Source organism: Sceloporus undulatus, chromosome 2 (genome assembly GCF_019175285.1).
Source record: "Sceloporus undulatus isolate JIND9_A2432 ecotype Alabama chromosome 2, SceUnd_v1.1, whole genome shotgun sequence".
NCBI lineage: Eukaryota > Metazoa > Chordata > Lepidosauria > Squamata > Phrynosomatidae > Sceloporus > Sceloporus undulatus.
Window position 1 is genome coordinate 287299011 of NC_056523.1, and position 16139 is coordinate 287315149.

General features: G+C 41.6%; 2 protein-coding genes across 5 annotated transcripts in view; both read right to left on the bottom strand.

Moving 5' to 3' along the window:
- The window catches only part of FAM151B (family with sequence similarity 151 member B), a 102793-nt gene that overhangs the window by 35883 nt on the left and 50771 nt on the right, over positions 1-16139 (bottom strand). The window lies entirely within an intron of this gene.
- ZFYVE16 (zinc finger FYVE-type containing 16) overlaps positions 1-16139 on the bottom strand; it is a 36006-nt gene that overhangs the window by 9751 nt on the left and 10116 nt on the right. Inside the window, exons 6-10 of the mRNA XM_042449625.1 lie at positions 14448-14829; positions 11826-11942; positions 7287-7442; positions 5754-5978; positions 1692-1774 (exon numbers count right to left, since the gene is read on the bottom strand). Of these exons, the coding sequence (XP_042305559.1) occupies positions 1692-1774; positions 5754-5978; positions 7287-7442; positions 11826-11942; positions 14448-14829 (963 nt within the window). The remainder of the gene's footprint in view (positions 1-1691; positions 1775-5753; positions 5979-7286; positions 7443-11825; positions 11943-14447; positions 14830-16139) is intronic.

The following is a 16139-nucleotide window of genomic DNA, read 5'->3' on the forward strand; positions in this document are numbered from 1 at the left end:
AGATTATAAACATCATCATATAACCACAATACACAATAAAATACAGTACAATACAATACTAGTCAATGCTAGTCGGCCAGCAATATTACAGTTGAGGAAACAACACATCAGATTTCATCTGTTTTTCCATATAATCTGAACGGGGTGAGAATCTTCACTATAGCAGGTCAGGTGGATATGCCTCCGGAAGAGATCCATCTTTAATGCCTTCTTAAAGGCTTATAATGATGTGATAAGACGGATCTCTTCCGGCAAGTTGTTCCATAATTTTGGGACTGCGGCTGTGAATGCTTTTTGGGAAGTAGTGACCAGTCTGGTTTTTTTGTATTCCAGCAATTTCTTCCCTGAAGTTCTGAGTGTGCGGGGCGGATTGTGTAGGGAGAGGCGTTCCCTTAATTAACTTGGGCCCGAGCCATGTAGGGCTTTAAAGGTAACAACCAACACTTTGTATTGCGCCCGGAAGCTAATCGGTAGCCAGTGTAAAGATTTTAGTATTGGTGTAATATGGTCCGATCTTGATGTTCCCGTGACCAATCTGGCTGCAGCATTTTGGATTAACTGAAGCTTCCGAACTTGTTACAAAGGTAGCCCCATGTAGAGTGCATTACAGAAATCTAAACGAGAGGTTACCAGTTCATGCACCACTGCTTCAAGGTCTCTCTGAGCCAGGCAGGGGTGCAGCTGGTGTATCAACCGAAGTTGGTACCAAGCACTCCTGGCCACCGCCTCCACATGCGATGTTAACTGTAGAGACGAGTCCAGGAGCACTCCCAAACTGCGGACTTCGTTCTTTAGGGGAAGTGTGATCCCGTCCAGGACAGGTTGACAAATCTCCCCACCCGGCCCAGGGGTTCCTATCGCAAGTACCTCCATTTTCTCTGGATTCACCCTGAGCTTGTTTTCCCTCATCCAGCCCATTACCGACTCAAGACAGGCATTTAGAGGAGAGATGCCATCCTTGGTCACTGCAGCAGTCGGGGACATGGAGAGGTGGAGTTGGGTGTCATCAGCGTACTGATAACACCGCGTCCCATGTCTCCGGATGATCTCACCCAGCGGCTTCATGTAAATATTAAACAGCATGGGAGACAGGATGGCACCTTAAGGGACGCCCGATGTCAACTCCCACTTACGGGAGCAACTGTCTCCCAGCATCACCATCTGGAATCTGCCCGAAAGATAGGATCTGAACCACTGGAGCGCAGTGCCCCCAATATTGTTCATGCATTTCTTAAAAAGCAAGATTTTAAAATTTCCTCATGTCTTTCTACTGATGCATCTCTCTGTAGCATTGTGTCTCTTGTGTCTTTGCAGCCAGCAAATACTACACCATTTTATTTTATATAAGGGACTTGACTGCTGTACAGCCCTCTGGGGAGCCCTACAGCCATCTGCTTCTGCCATCAAGGTGATGGCAGTGGTACTCCTGGTCATTCATTCACATCTATCTCCAGCCTTGCATCCCTCTCTAGCCTCACAAATGTACATATTACACTACTTCTGTTGTAGCTCCAAAAGTTTTGAATTTTGGAGCATTTCATAATTTCAGATAAAGACAATGTCAGCTGTAATGTATATTTGTGAAACAGCAATATATTTAGTACAAAGATCTGCATTTTTTCTTTCTTTTTCCTGCAATATTAGTGTCATTAAGAGTGCAAGAATGAAATACAATAAAAGCAGATACTTACAACAAGTAAATTCATGAGTGTGTGTCCTATCTCTCCAAACAGAGCCTTTCTATGTCTTATACTTGTTAAAGGAGTTGGGTATACTAGCCAAAAAAATAAAAAATAAAATAAAAAATAAAAAATAAAAATAAATAAAAAAAAAAGGAAAAACACATTAATATGGAAGTTAACATAACCTCTTTAAAAGATAACAATATACTTTTTCAAGTTTTCATACAAGCAAAATATTTGGACTTGAAGCACTGCAGAACTATATTCACACATTCAAAGAAAATTTGAGCTACTGAATTATGAAGTGCAGTCCACAATGCCACTTAATGCTCAAGCTACAGTACTTAAGGAACTTTCAAAACTATTTTGTAACAAGGATTCTTGTGGTCCAGAGGAATTAGTAAGAATTTGCATCAGGCACATCCAGGTTTGTGGGAGCCTATGAAGCTGGTCTTTAGAGCCACTGTATTTGAGCCCCAATGAAGTAATCTGGAAGTGTCTACAACACTGAAGAAAAATTGTTTTAATGTGACTAGCTTCTTGGTTGGTGCACCAAGAGAAGCCCCATGTTAAATGTATGAACATAATAAATATTTCGTTATTCTTTAAAATTATCTAAATAATTCAAATATGAATGCATCAGCTACAACTTGACCTTTCTACAAAAATAATCCATGTACTTGAGATGGGGACAGGAGAGGATTTCAAGAAGCAATTAACCAGAATTTATATGCATATAAAAGTAAGGTTAATGCCAAATTATGTCTTAACAATGATTTTTCTGAAGTGATCCCACAAAGAGATTGCCTTTGATTTATACTGCAAAATGACCCAATAGCCCCTACATAATATCTTTTGCTGAATTAGCCAAAGAAATATCCAGACAGAAGGGAAAGCCTTGTCTCCAAGACAGCTTCCTACTGAATGGAACAGAACTGGAATTTTCATTCTAAATAATCCCACAACTTTCTAAAGTATTCATCTTTTTATGGCAAAGTGTAACAGATATAAACTGTGGATACAACAAGAACTCTAACACTGAAAAATAAATAGAATAACAATTGGCCCTGTCCAGATGGGCCCTTTGTGGCGTGTCCACAACGTGATAGGGTTGCGTCAGGGCGGCGCGTGCACATGCCCCACAACCCTAGCACATCATGCACACGCCGCAGTTGTGCAGCGCCATACATATGGCGCGCACAACTATTACATCGCAGCTGTGCCACCTCTAAACGGCGCTGTGTAACTGCAAAGGAACCACGCTGTCTTTGGCGCTTTGTGGCACCGCAAGCAGGAGCCACTTTGGGGAGCTCATTGTTTGCTGTGCGGCTCTGCCGCACAATTTGTGTGCTACGGTGCACCTGCGCAGCAGAGAGAGGCGCCAAGGAGGCGCCTCTTTTTGGCGTTCTGTACCCCACCAATTGTTAGATAAAAAAAAGTTATGTTTAGTTTGACACTACCTCTAATAATAGGATGTTTGGTGCTCTGGGAAATAACCTTTCCTGGTTTCTCTTTAGCACTTGATAATCAGGAACACACTGGTTCTGTTTTGTTCACCATGGTCTCCCTCATTTTTTTTCTAAGTAAAAACCTCCAATTAATTTAGCCTTTCCTTGCAAGACAGATTAATATTTTAATTGTTTTAGGCACCATCTCCTGATCTTATCCAACTGTAAAATAACCTGTACAATAAATTCCATACAGTATTCCAACGCAACTGCTGCAGAACTAAATCATGAATGGAAATGGTTTTTTGGTGGGTTTTTCAGGCCATGTTCTAGAAAATTTTCTTCCTGACGTTTCACCAGCATCTATGGCTGGCATCTTCAGAGAATGCTTTGCTTGGAAAAAGTTGGGTGTATATATACTCTATGAGCCTGGGAATGCAGGAGTAATTTGCATGTGTATGTTCTGTGCTGATGGATGGCCTCAGGCTGGGAGGCTAATGCAAAAAAGGATTAATGTCTGCTAATTGGTGATCAATCTTTTTTTGCATTAGCTTCCCAGCCTGAAAAACCCACAAAAAACCATGGATGCCGGCCATGAAAGCCTTCGACTGCGCATGAATGGAAAACTCACACATATGGTTGAACTCCATCTTCCATCCCGAGCCAGCGTGACCATGGAGAGAAATTATAGGAGCTGTAGCTATAGCAACACCTGAATAACCATGGTTACCCATACTTCTCAGGTCCTTTCTAACAATTCCTAACCCTGAATATGCCTTTCAGTGCCACAGTACAATGAGATGATGCTTCCAATGATTCTTTCACAAAGATCTATTTTTATGTTCAGTATATAATAATAAGTTTATGGGTTGATGCATATGTGTATAAGTACATATCACTTTGCATTTATTTTGAACATTCGTCACCATTTGCTACCCAAATGCCTAACTTGTCGAAATTTTCAGAGTACCACTATCAATCTCTTGTTTGACCTTGCCAGTTTTTATGTGTACGGACGGAACATCTTTTTTTTTTTACTATTTCCTTAATATTACATTCTGCTTTTATAAGCACTCCATAACGGATACATATTTGAAGTTGACTGCTAAATGTTAGGCTAAAGAAACACTTTTATAATATTTTTACAAGTCTTCTAAATTCCCCTGTTAACTGACACATGGCAATGAGCTTTATTTTAGTCTAAATTTCTTGCTGATATTTGTACCTATTTGTAAAAGGTCATTTTGAATGTATTGTTTATATGGATGTTTGGTCATCATTATTGTATTTTATCTTGTACTGGCTATATGCCATAATAATAAATGATTGATTGACTATCAATCTCTATGTATAGTATCACCTTCCCAAATAATTTGCAGCAGCAAGCTTCAGTGATCTAACTACTCACCCTCAATTCCAGACTACTAATAAATTTATAAATAAAAGGCATGCCAGCACAGATCACTGGAGCACAGCAGTATTTGCTTCTTAACTTTCTCTTCCTGTCTTTTTAAACAATTATGAATCTTAATGACATTTCCTAGGTGAGAGGCTTTAACAAGAACTGATTTAAATACAAGTATATTTTCTATCTATCTCTACCTAAATATTTGCTGATATTCTCAAAGAACTTTTGAAGAAAGTTTCAGTGAGAAAGACTTCCCATTACAGACCATCTTGCCTCAACAAGTCTGCTACATTTGTCAAGGAAGAAAAGGATGCAGAACAGACAAAGTGAAACAAAGAAATGAACAAGATATACACTGGATATATCACCATTCATTTCTTGTTCAATTCTTTCCATCATGTGTAAACTAGGGCGGGTTACAAACCGCCATAAAATACGTATTGACTATGTATTAGGGTTAGGAAGGGGCGGTGCTTCCGCACCCCCCTAACCCTAGTACGTAGTCAATACGTTTAATATGGCGGCGGCCGTTCTACACGGCCGCCACCATATTGACGTAGCGGACGCTGTGCGTCCACATGTCGCATGGCGCTTATGACGTTGCGAGTGCGCCATTGGCGCCTCGCAGTGTCATAACCGCGCCACAGGAAGAAGCTCCATTTTGGAGCTTCTTTTTTGCTCCGCGAGGGAGCCGTGCGGTTTGGCTGCTGCGGCTCCCTCGCGGAGCAAACAGCAGTGGCGGTCTGTAACGCTCCTAAGATACTGTAAGGAAATGTTCCTCGATGGACATACACAAAGTGCAAATTTGTGGAAGACACACTCAAGGAGCCATGAAATGTAATGCTAGGAAACGTTCCACTGCAAGCCAAATTAATGAAATTGGCATTTGTAACTACAGTTGGCCCTTGGTATCCGCTGAGATTTGTATCCAGGACTTTCCATGAATACCAAAATTCATGGATGCTCAATTCCCATTAAATACAATGGTGTTGTGAAACTGTGTCCCTTATATATAACAGCAAAATCATGGTTCGCTTTATGGAATTTATATATTTTTGGAATATTTTCAAATTGTGGGTGATTGAATCCATGGATAAAAAAATCTGTGGATATGGAGGGCTGGCAGTGGTATGAGATGGATCACAGGCTTCAATCAATCTACAATATAGTAAGCAGAGATTCTGAGTAAATGAAATAACTGGGATTAAAACTCACCCCCATATTCTGCTCCCAATCTCAACATCAAGCGAATTGGGAAAACCTTTGCCCAAGGTACCTCCTGTTTCTGAATAAGAATGCCACATAAAAAAGGATTTTTTGGTAATATGAGATCATCCATTTTCTGAAAAGTTGGTGTAACAAACAGAACTCCGCCATGTTCCTTGCTTCCAAGAAAGTCTTCGGTGAATGTAATGTTTTCCAAATTTCCTATGAATTTTCCTAGTTAGAAGAACACATCTAGTTAAAGTTGTCACACAGACCCCTTGATATAGATAGATAGATATTAGAGATTCCGAAGCAAAATAAAGAACCAGTTTACTATTACACAGACTGTGTGTTCAATTTAGAGAGGCATGGATAGGGCTTTGTTTCCCCCTTCTCCACAATACAATATGGTGCACCCCTAACAAGCCATTCTTGAACGTGCACCCTGAACAGTGTAGGATTATCAGAGAAGGTGGGTGAGAGATACTGTTATGTGCAATTTAAATTTACCCAAGAACATTTTTGGATCAAGCCATACGCTTTGTTAGTACAATGTTAGTAGTCCTGTGACTACTGGTAGCGCAGTGGGTTAAATGCCTGTACTGCAGCCACTCACTCAAAACCACAAGGTTACAAGTTCAATACCAGCAAAAGGGCTCAACTTCGACTCAGGCTTGCATCTTCCTGAGGTCACTAAAATTAGTACCCAGATCGTTGGGGGTAATTAGCTTACAGTTGTAAACCACTTAGACACTGCTAGTTCAGTATGAAGCGGTATATAAATGAAGCTGTTTGTTTTTGTTTTATTTAAAAGAATCCAGGATTCTTATAATAAGAGCCATAGTAAGCATGGACATGTTTTGCTAAAATGCAGCTTGCCTACCCTTACCAGGCATTTCCCATAAAAAGTAACTGCAGACATGTGCTACATCAATTCTGCAGTATAACAGTTCAAACAGAGATAAGACCAATCAGGCTTTTCAGTGCTCTGTTAATCCGGTCCATATCCCGTCCCTATGTCCCAGAAGTCTCTCCAATAAACAGGTACGCTTGTTTTGGACAGTTAAATATGGGGAAAGGATTCTGCCAAAACAAAAAGCTGAAAGCTGCTATTCTAATTCTGTCTCTGATGATACTGCAATAAGACTTGCTTCCAACCTTGGTACTGACAGAATTTCACCCAGTTAACAAATTCAGTGAAAAGAATTTGTCTGGGGTTACATTCAGCTCCTCCTGTACCTACAATCAACTGAAGGTAGTTCTTGTTTTTATATCTGCCACAAACCTTTTAATAAAAATTCTAACTGAAAAGTGCACTTTAAAAAGTAGAGAAAGAACTGCATAGAGAATAGGGAATCTGAACATCCATACCCCATTAACCTTCTGGGTTCTATCACCTTGGGCTTCCATGCATGCATGAAAAGTGCTTAAATTGTTTTACATACATTATCTTATTCCATTAACAAGGTTAATGTTTGCTTTTAAACATCATTACATTAAGTCCAATAAACTCTCTTTTAAAATTTTAGTGATGCTTCATACCTTTCACGGCATCCTTATATATTTTGATAAATAATTTGAAGATTTCTTTAGGAACATCATCTTCATTTGGCAAACAAAGCAGTAGTATAATAATTTCTGCCTGTCCTAAGCCATGTAGTCCATTGGTTGAGAAGTACCAGCATCTTTCTGAACAATCTTAATGACAAATTTTAAAAATAGAATTAATCCTGTATTTTCCTTGTTAAAATGCAGAATCTTCAAAATGCAGATCCTAACTGGCCTGACAGAGATTCACTGGAGTCAACAATGCATCCTAAATCCTGCACACATAAGCAGGCTGTGGGTTTTTCCCCATTTCTCCCTCTACCTCAGTTATGATTTTCCTCTCCCCAACCTAATTTCAGTATGAAGGGAAATATCAACAATAGCCTGGTGCTGGCATAGTTTATGTCCTCAGTTCTCTGAAGAAAGTTGTGTTTTCAGCTCTCATCAGGAAACAGAGTAGCATTGGCTCTAAATCTCTTCACATGCCAAATATGTCATCTGGGGGACCTCTGCTCACTATTACATGTGGCATCACTGTCACTGTGTTATTTCAGTGAATCTTCTTTTATTAATTGAAAAAGGGGCCTTGGGTGGACAATCAACCCACCTGCCAGCAGAATGGCACATTGGAAAGCTTACCATGAAGGTCTATTCTAGCCAAGAAGGGGCCATCCATGCACAGGTTAATGCCTGTTGCTGCCAGGGCAAGGCAAGGGGATTATGTGTTTTATTCCCAAATTCTGAAAACCAGGGTTTGATTCCCAGCTTGGCCATGAAACCCACTGGGTAACCTTGGGCAAGTGACACGCTCTCAGCCTCAGGGTAAGGCAATGGCAAACATCCTCTGAATAAATCTTGCCAAGAAAACCCCATGTTAGGGTTACCATAAGTAAGAAATGACTTGAAGCCACACAACAACGTAACAAAAACAGGAAAATAAAAACACAAAAGGAGGAAAAATAATCACACTAGTCATAACATTCTATAAGAGCAGACCAAATGTCCAAATATTTGTGAATTTCTTCTACACATCTTTCTTTCAAATGTTGCAAGCATTGTTAAATCTACTGGATCACAGGTGGACAAAAGTTGTCTTTCCAGTAATGAAGTATCAATCTTTTAGCAGTCAAAATGCTGTGAAAAATTAATGCAAGATAACAGATATACCCGATGGTATGTAAAAAGATGAGAGCCAGCTTGATCTAGTGGTTTGAACACTGGACTATGACTGGAAACCAGGGTTCAAATCCCAGCTCAGCCATGGGATGATTCACTTGGATGATTCTGGGCAAGTCACACTCTCAGCCCCAGAGGAACAAACCTTGTCAAGAGAAAAACCTGTGATAGGTTCACTTTACGTTCCCCCTAAGTTGAAAATGACTTGAAGGTACACAACAACATATAAGAAGGTCTGGAAGGCTGAAACCTCCCTCTTTGATAGGAATTTGCATCCTTTTAATTGAAACTCCAGGAGATGACTCCCCTCCCCAAATCTAAACAAAGAATTTAGTTTTACTTGCAAGGTATAAGTAGAGGAATTCCACAGATAATATAAACAATTCTAGGTATAACAGTAATTTTAATCATGGTTACCTTATCCCACAGAATCACCTTTAAGCCTTTCGTCTCTCTAAATCTTGTGCAATATCTTTTATCAGCTTACTTATATCAAAATTAATCATTTGAAATAAATCCCTAGGGATAATTATACCCCCCCCCCCCAAATAATAGAATTTAGGCAATATTGAAATTGCTAGGAATGAGCTAATGAAGTAAGGGCTTTGTTTTTAAGGAAGCAAAAGAAGAAAGGGAACAAAGAGAACAAAAACAGCCAAGAGGCAAGGTGAAAGAACTGAGGAGGAACAAGGGATTGAAGAGGATCCTTCCCCATGAGAGCAGTTAACCCCATGCATGGACAGCTCCTTCTTTGTTGGCCGAGAACTGCTGTTCATGAGTGGAAAAAACTTCTGTTACATCAGAGTTCCCTCCAGCTAGTGGATCTATGTGTTAGGATTGCACTGTAACACATCAGCTCTTGTTCTATGTTACCATTAAGAATTCTTAATTACACTGTTTATAACAAAGCTTTTAAAACGCAGTGGGTAAATGCCTGTACTGCAGCCATTCACTCGAAACCACAAGGTTGCGAGTTCAAGACCAGCAAAAGGGCCCAAGCTCGACTCAGGCTTGCATCCTTCCGAGGTCGCTAAAATGAGTACCCAGACTGTTGGGGGCAAATTAGCTTACTTGCTAATTAGCTTACTTGCTGTTCACCGCTATGATCTTTGGAATAGCGGTATATAAATAAAACAAATTATTATTATTATTATTATTATTATAATTTATTGATACAGAAACATATGTATTTTCAAGTTGTACAGACCTCATCAAGGATGGAGGAATTATAGTGAACTCAAAACATATTTTGTAATTACCACAATTATAAATATTTGACATCATTTAGTTTTCTGTCCAGCTGAACATCTCACTTTTCTTTTCTGTCCAATGAAGGGTATGAAAGGAAGCATATAGTGCCTTGCAGAAGTATTATCCCCTTGGACTTTTTCACATTTTGTTGTGTTATAATCTGGAATTGAAACCAATTTAATTGACATTGTTACCACTTGAGGTACCAAAGATACTCAACTGTGCTGATGCAAAGTACTTTTACTGTGACTCCAAAGGAAAAAAAAATTGCCACCTGCTGTTCCGGTTTTTTCTCCCCTTTTATTCTGACATGCATCAGTATGTGCTGATGCTACCCACTGCCTCTAGAATTCATATCATTACTTGAACGGAGTCTACTTATGTGTAGTTAGTGTCACGTGATCTCAGTATATGCCACATGATCTCAGAATAAAAACCAAATTGATGGAGAAGATAACTATTTTGTTTTTGTTTTGTATATATAATCATGTTGATCCCAACTTAAGGGTCCAAAACACACTGCTTGAGACCGTTTTAACTGCCCTGGCTCAGTGCTAGGGAATCCTGAGAATTGTAGTTTATTGTGGCGCCAGAGCTCTCAGACAGAGGCGGCTAAATGTCTCACAAAACTACAGTTCCCAGAATTCCCCAGCACTGAGCCAGGGCAGGTAATGCGGTCTGAAACTGGATTATTTCTGCATTGTCTTTTGGACCATTGTTACCCTATTAAAGAGTTTTCTCAACAAGATTTATTTAGAGGTTTTCCATTGCCTTCCTTTGAATATGAATCACGTCATTTGGTATTCCCTAACAGACTCCCTTCCAAATACTAAGCAAGCCTGATCCTGCTTAGCAAATCAAATCAGACTGCACCTTTTGCCTCCAGAGTATTTATTCTTTGTTAAACAAACTGCAAAATAAAGACAAGGAGCTATCCAAAGCTATCCCCCTGCCCTCCTTCCTTACCTGCTTCCTTCCTTCCTCTCCACCCCAACTTGGTTTTGGGAGTGGAGAGTGGCTTCCAGTCAGCCAGGGCCAGGGGCTTGAGCCTCAGAACCCTGGCCGCAGGCCTAGCACCTGCAATGGAGCCTCTGGGCCCCGAGACCCAAGCCTGCAGTGGGTCTTCGAGGGAGCTGGGACCAGGACCAGGGGTTGGGTCTCGGGGTGGGTGCTAGGCCTCAGGCTGAGGCTCCACGACTCAAGCCCCAGCCCCAGCCCCAGCCCCGCCTGACTGGGAGCCAGATTCAGCCCCCAAATCCACACAGGGACAGAGAGGGAGGAAGGAAGGTAGCAGATAAAGAAGGATGACGCATGGAGAGGGGAGGGAGGGAGGCCCTGAGGGACTTCTGTCCCCAATGGCAGCGCAGCTGCGTCCGTGCCGCCATTGGGGACAATATGGGCTTGCCATCCGCGGATGCTCAAATCCATGGATGGCAAGTCTACAGATAAGGGGGGCCCACTGTATATAGTACAGAGCCAATTATCCTGTCAATGTCCAAGGTTCATTCTAAGCATCTGTGGCAATACTTGAAAGTTGCTGTTCAACAATTATCCCCTTTCAGTCTGAGAAAGCTGGAGCTATTTTGTTAATAACAGAGGGAAACTTCTGGATTTAGATGCAGAAGGGTGACAGAAAGTTACCCAATAAGACTTGTCGCTGTAATTGCTAACAAAGTTCCTTCTACCAATTCTTAACTCAGAGGGATGAATACTTCGACAAGCAAAAGTACCAATTTGTTTTTGTTCATTTAGAAGTTGAGGAGGAGATACTTCTGGAAGGTACTGTAATTTTACATTAACCATGAATTAAAGAAATACTTGTTGTCACCTTATCTAATTTTGTCTTCCTACTAATAACACAACAAGACACTTCAGAATTATACAAAATATGACCCCTATGCAAGTTTTATTCACTTCAGGAAAATAACCTGAAGTGCATACACTAAAAGGAAGAATAATGAAATGTATTGAAAAGGTATGTGTTATGTGTTTTAAACAGTAAAACCTATCAATGCAAAAAAGTGGAACTAAAGATCCCACAACATGATGATGGTAATTCACATTTTAAATTAGGAATCACAGATAGGACAAAAATTGAGTACTTACAAGATAGTATCTTGACATTCACAAGAAGGTTTGCATTTAGGATGAATGTTAGTGAATTAGATTCTTCAAGCAGTGAGGTGACTTGCTCTTGAGAAGGATGTTCTTCCACTAATGAGTCTAAATATACATATATATATATATATATTTAAATGGTTAAATTCAATAGCAAGTAACATTTTCTTATTAGCAGTAAAAAAACAATTGTGAGGTATTTTTTCTGGTGATCAGAATTATAGGCCCAACTGCAGCCCTCTCCATTAGCTAAAAAAGTATTCAGGAGTATTTTAATACCCAGTTGAGCAACCTTTGAAGGTGCATGAGGGTCTATAGGAAAGGAACTGTCATATCAATTTTTGCCACTGGAAACACTCTACCTGATAAGACACCTGATGTTTACCACCATTGAAGAATGATCAAAACTATTATAGTAAGTGGTTTTACTCAGAAGAATGTATGTGTGTGTGTGTATACACATATATACACACACATGTCCATATATTTATAAATAACTGATATTTTATCAGTATATTTTAATCTGTATTTGTAAAAATAGTTTATAAGCCATCTTGAGTCCAAATATTGTGAAACGGACAGATCTTCTCTTGGCTTTACTTCGCGAACAAAGATTCAGGAAGGACTCAGCCGTGCTTTCTACAAGCGTGTTGATGACGTTGGATGTACCCTTCAAGCCTGTGAAATGGATTTTTCTGGTGGAGCACAGCATGCACAGAACTGGCCTCACCCTTTAAACCAGAAGTTCGACTGCTGAGGCCTTGACAAGCATGTACAGTGGCAGCAAGATCCTCGGGTCGTAGGTTTGATTAAAGTTTCCTTCTCTTAGATGGTTGACCTTACAGGGTTAGACGAGCAACATCTGCACGGGTTTGGGATTAGAGTTTTCCTTCTCCTAGGATGGTTGCCATAAGGCTAGAGAGCCCATCCTGCCCTTTGGCGCTCTTGGTCAGACCCTTCGGTTGTAACCTCTCTGGCATGGGAGGCCCTACCAGTGGCTATTATACCACCGCCAGCATAGCTCACAACTTCATTAGGGTACACAAGCCTCTCCCCCACTCAGTCAGAGCATAGCTGGAGGGGAATAGGAGGCCAGAAGATGACAGTTAAGGAGGGAGGAGCCTCTTTCTTCAGGCTAGCCCTGATGGAGCTGGGTCTGCCTGATCACCCCCTCAGGCTGGAAGATGACTGTTAAGGAGGGAGGAGCCTCTTCCTTCAGGCTAGCCCTGGTGGAGCTAGGTCTGCCTGATCACCCCCTCTCAGGCCAGAAGATAAATAATAATAAATAAAAGTTTTATTTATATACCGCGCCTTCCTTGAATCAGGGCGGTTTACATACATTATACATTATACATACAATAGGTTAAAAACAAGTCAGAGCATTGTATAATAAAAATAAAAACAACAAGCCCCATTAGCCCATCCTCATGGCCACGGAAGAGGAGGGAGGCCCTTAGGATTTTTATGGGGGGGAACGCTTGCTGGAATAAAAAGGTCTTCAGATCCTTTTTAAATTGGGCCAGGGAGGTAGTCGAGCGGAGCTCGGCGGGCAGCGTGTTCCAAAGGGCCGGGGCGGCGATGGAAAAGGTCCGCCTTGTGACGGAAGAGAGCCTAGCGCCCGGCACCTTCAGTAATAGCTGCCCGGATGTTCTGAGGGTGCGGGACGGAATATACGGGGAGAGGCGGTCCTTCAGGTATCCTGGGCCCAAGCTATTTAGGGCTTTATAGGTCATCACCAACGCCTTATATTGGGCCCGGAAGCGAATAGGCAGCCAATGCAGATCTTTAAGCACCGGTGTAATATGGCTGGCCCTGGAAGTTCCAGTGACCAGCCTGGCTGCCATATTCTGTACCATTTGTAGCTTCCGGGTTTGGTATAAGGGTTGCCCCATGTAGAGTGCGTTGCAGAAATCCAATCTCGAGGTTACCAGAGCATGTACTACCGTTTCAAGGTCTCTCTGGGCCAGGTATGGGCACAGCTGGCGAATAAGTCGAAGCTGATAACAGGTGTTCTTGACCGTCGCATTCACCTGAGCAGTCAGGTGAAGCGACGAGTCAAGAAGTACCCCCAGACTGCGCACAGAGTCCTTCACAGGGAGCGTGACCCCGTTCAGGACAGGTGGAACTACCACCATTCCTGGACCAGGGGAACCTATCACAAGTACCTCCGTTTTCTCTGGATTCAGCTTGAGTCGGTTTTCCCTCATCCAGCCCATTACTGATTCCAGACAGGCCACGAGAGGAGAGACACCATCCCCGGTCACTGCATCAGTCGGAGACATAGAGAAAATTATTTGGGTGTCATCAGCGTATTGATAACCCCGCGCCCCATGTCTCCGGATGATCTCTCCCAGCGGTTTCATGTAAATGTTAAATAGCATGGGAGACAGAATGGCTCCTTGAGGGACCCCAGTTATAAGGGCCCTCTCGTCGGAGCACACGTCTCCCAGCTGCACCATCTGGGACAGTTAAGTTAATTATTCCATATAATACATACATCTTTGGCTATCTATTATACCACATTCAATATATAAAATGGAAATTTGTCATAAGGAAATTCTAGTTATAGTGAGCATACCTGGATTTCCTGCCTGGGTATAAGAAACGTACCTTTGCCTTTTTCTCCTCTGGAAAGCAGAAGAGGTGGCAATCCATTACCCTCAGGAATGAGGCTGACTTCCTTGCTAACACAGTTTTCAATACCACAAAGCATCTGATAATCTAATGAACTGACAGGTGCATCATTAGATTCGTTAACTGTGGCAGGAACTAGATGCTTTGGTGGTTCTACAACAGTGGGAAGTTCAGCAACAGCTGTAATCACACTGTCAAAATCATGTGGCAGTTCAGGTTCTTCCTTAGTGGGCAATATGTCTTCTTCTGGAAGAACTGAAGTGGGACAACACAAGATCTCAGTTCGTCCAGCAATACATGTTTCATCTTTTGGCATTTTGTCAGATGCACGGAGTGTGTCATTTGTTGGACTTTCAACCTACGATAGAAGTTCAATTAGATTTGACATTCATATAGTATGAAATATGTATAATCATTTCTAATATATGTTTGCTTTGAGAGGAATTTTGCCCTGAGGGGGAGTATAACAATATTTTATATAAATAAAGCGGGGGGGGGGGGGGGACTCCAAGAACAGGCAACTTTGTGCACTGTTACATAGCAACACAGTAATGAATGGGTTTTCTTTTTCCAAATGAAACAAAAGGGTGTCTGTTATCTATCCTGATTAGCTGGGGCTCTTCAGTTCACTCAGTTTTTTAAACCATTCTTCACCCTACCTACAGTGCAACATAGTGAGGTAGAGTTTTGAAAATGGGCTGGAGAGACTTAGGCCCAGTACAGACTGCCACTTTGTGGTGGCCTGGGGACAAAATTTGGGCTGGGGAGCTCGGAGTGTCCACACGCTCGGTGCTCTCCCGGTGCCATTTTGGGTGTGCACACATTCAGACACCATGCACGTCGATGATGTGTCTTGTGCACTGCTTCTAAATGGCACAGTGCACAAGAGATGTCACTGCACCGCTCCAGGGCGCGAATGGTGCCCTGGCAGCTGTGCGGAAAAGAGCTTTTGGGGGTGGATTGTTGCTGCGCCCATGTGGTTGCCATGGCAATGATCTGGGGCAGAAAGAGGCGGTGTTTCACCATCCCTTCCCTACCATCTGTACTGGGCCATAGGTTCAGATCCCACTCAGCTATAAACCCAGTTTGAAAGGTTGGAGGGTAACCACCCCCAGAATAGATCGATCGATCGATCAATAGATAGATAGACAGACAGACAGACAGAAAGGAAGTGCATTTATACAGCTATGTTTCAACTCTGAATGTAATTGAGGAGAAATTAACCATAAAAGAAAACAAAAACAACATGAATTTGAAAACTAAACAAGAATGTATGGCATGTCAACAAATGAATGAAACAGAAGCAACTTATTGATATTTTTGAAACCACAGACTAAGATGTCAAACAGGAATTATCGATTACACTGTCTATTCTCACGTCCATACTAACAGTCCAGTCCCTAAGAAAGGCCACAAGTGACAAATCATCCCCTTGCACTGGCACACAATCTGCTATCCTCTTAACTGCATTGGTGTTGCACAGGACACTCAAACAGGTCAGAAAAAATTAACATTATACTAAGTTTTACTACAAAATGAGGGTTAAAGAGGTATGTCAAGCAACAAGTGAAAATGTGTGAGTGAATAAAAGTAGTTGTCTCTGCAATGATTCAGCCGAAATAACAGAAGCATGCTTGTCTTAGGGCCAGCACCCTCAGCTGGTACTAT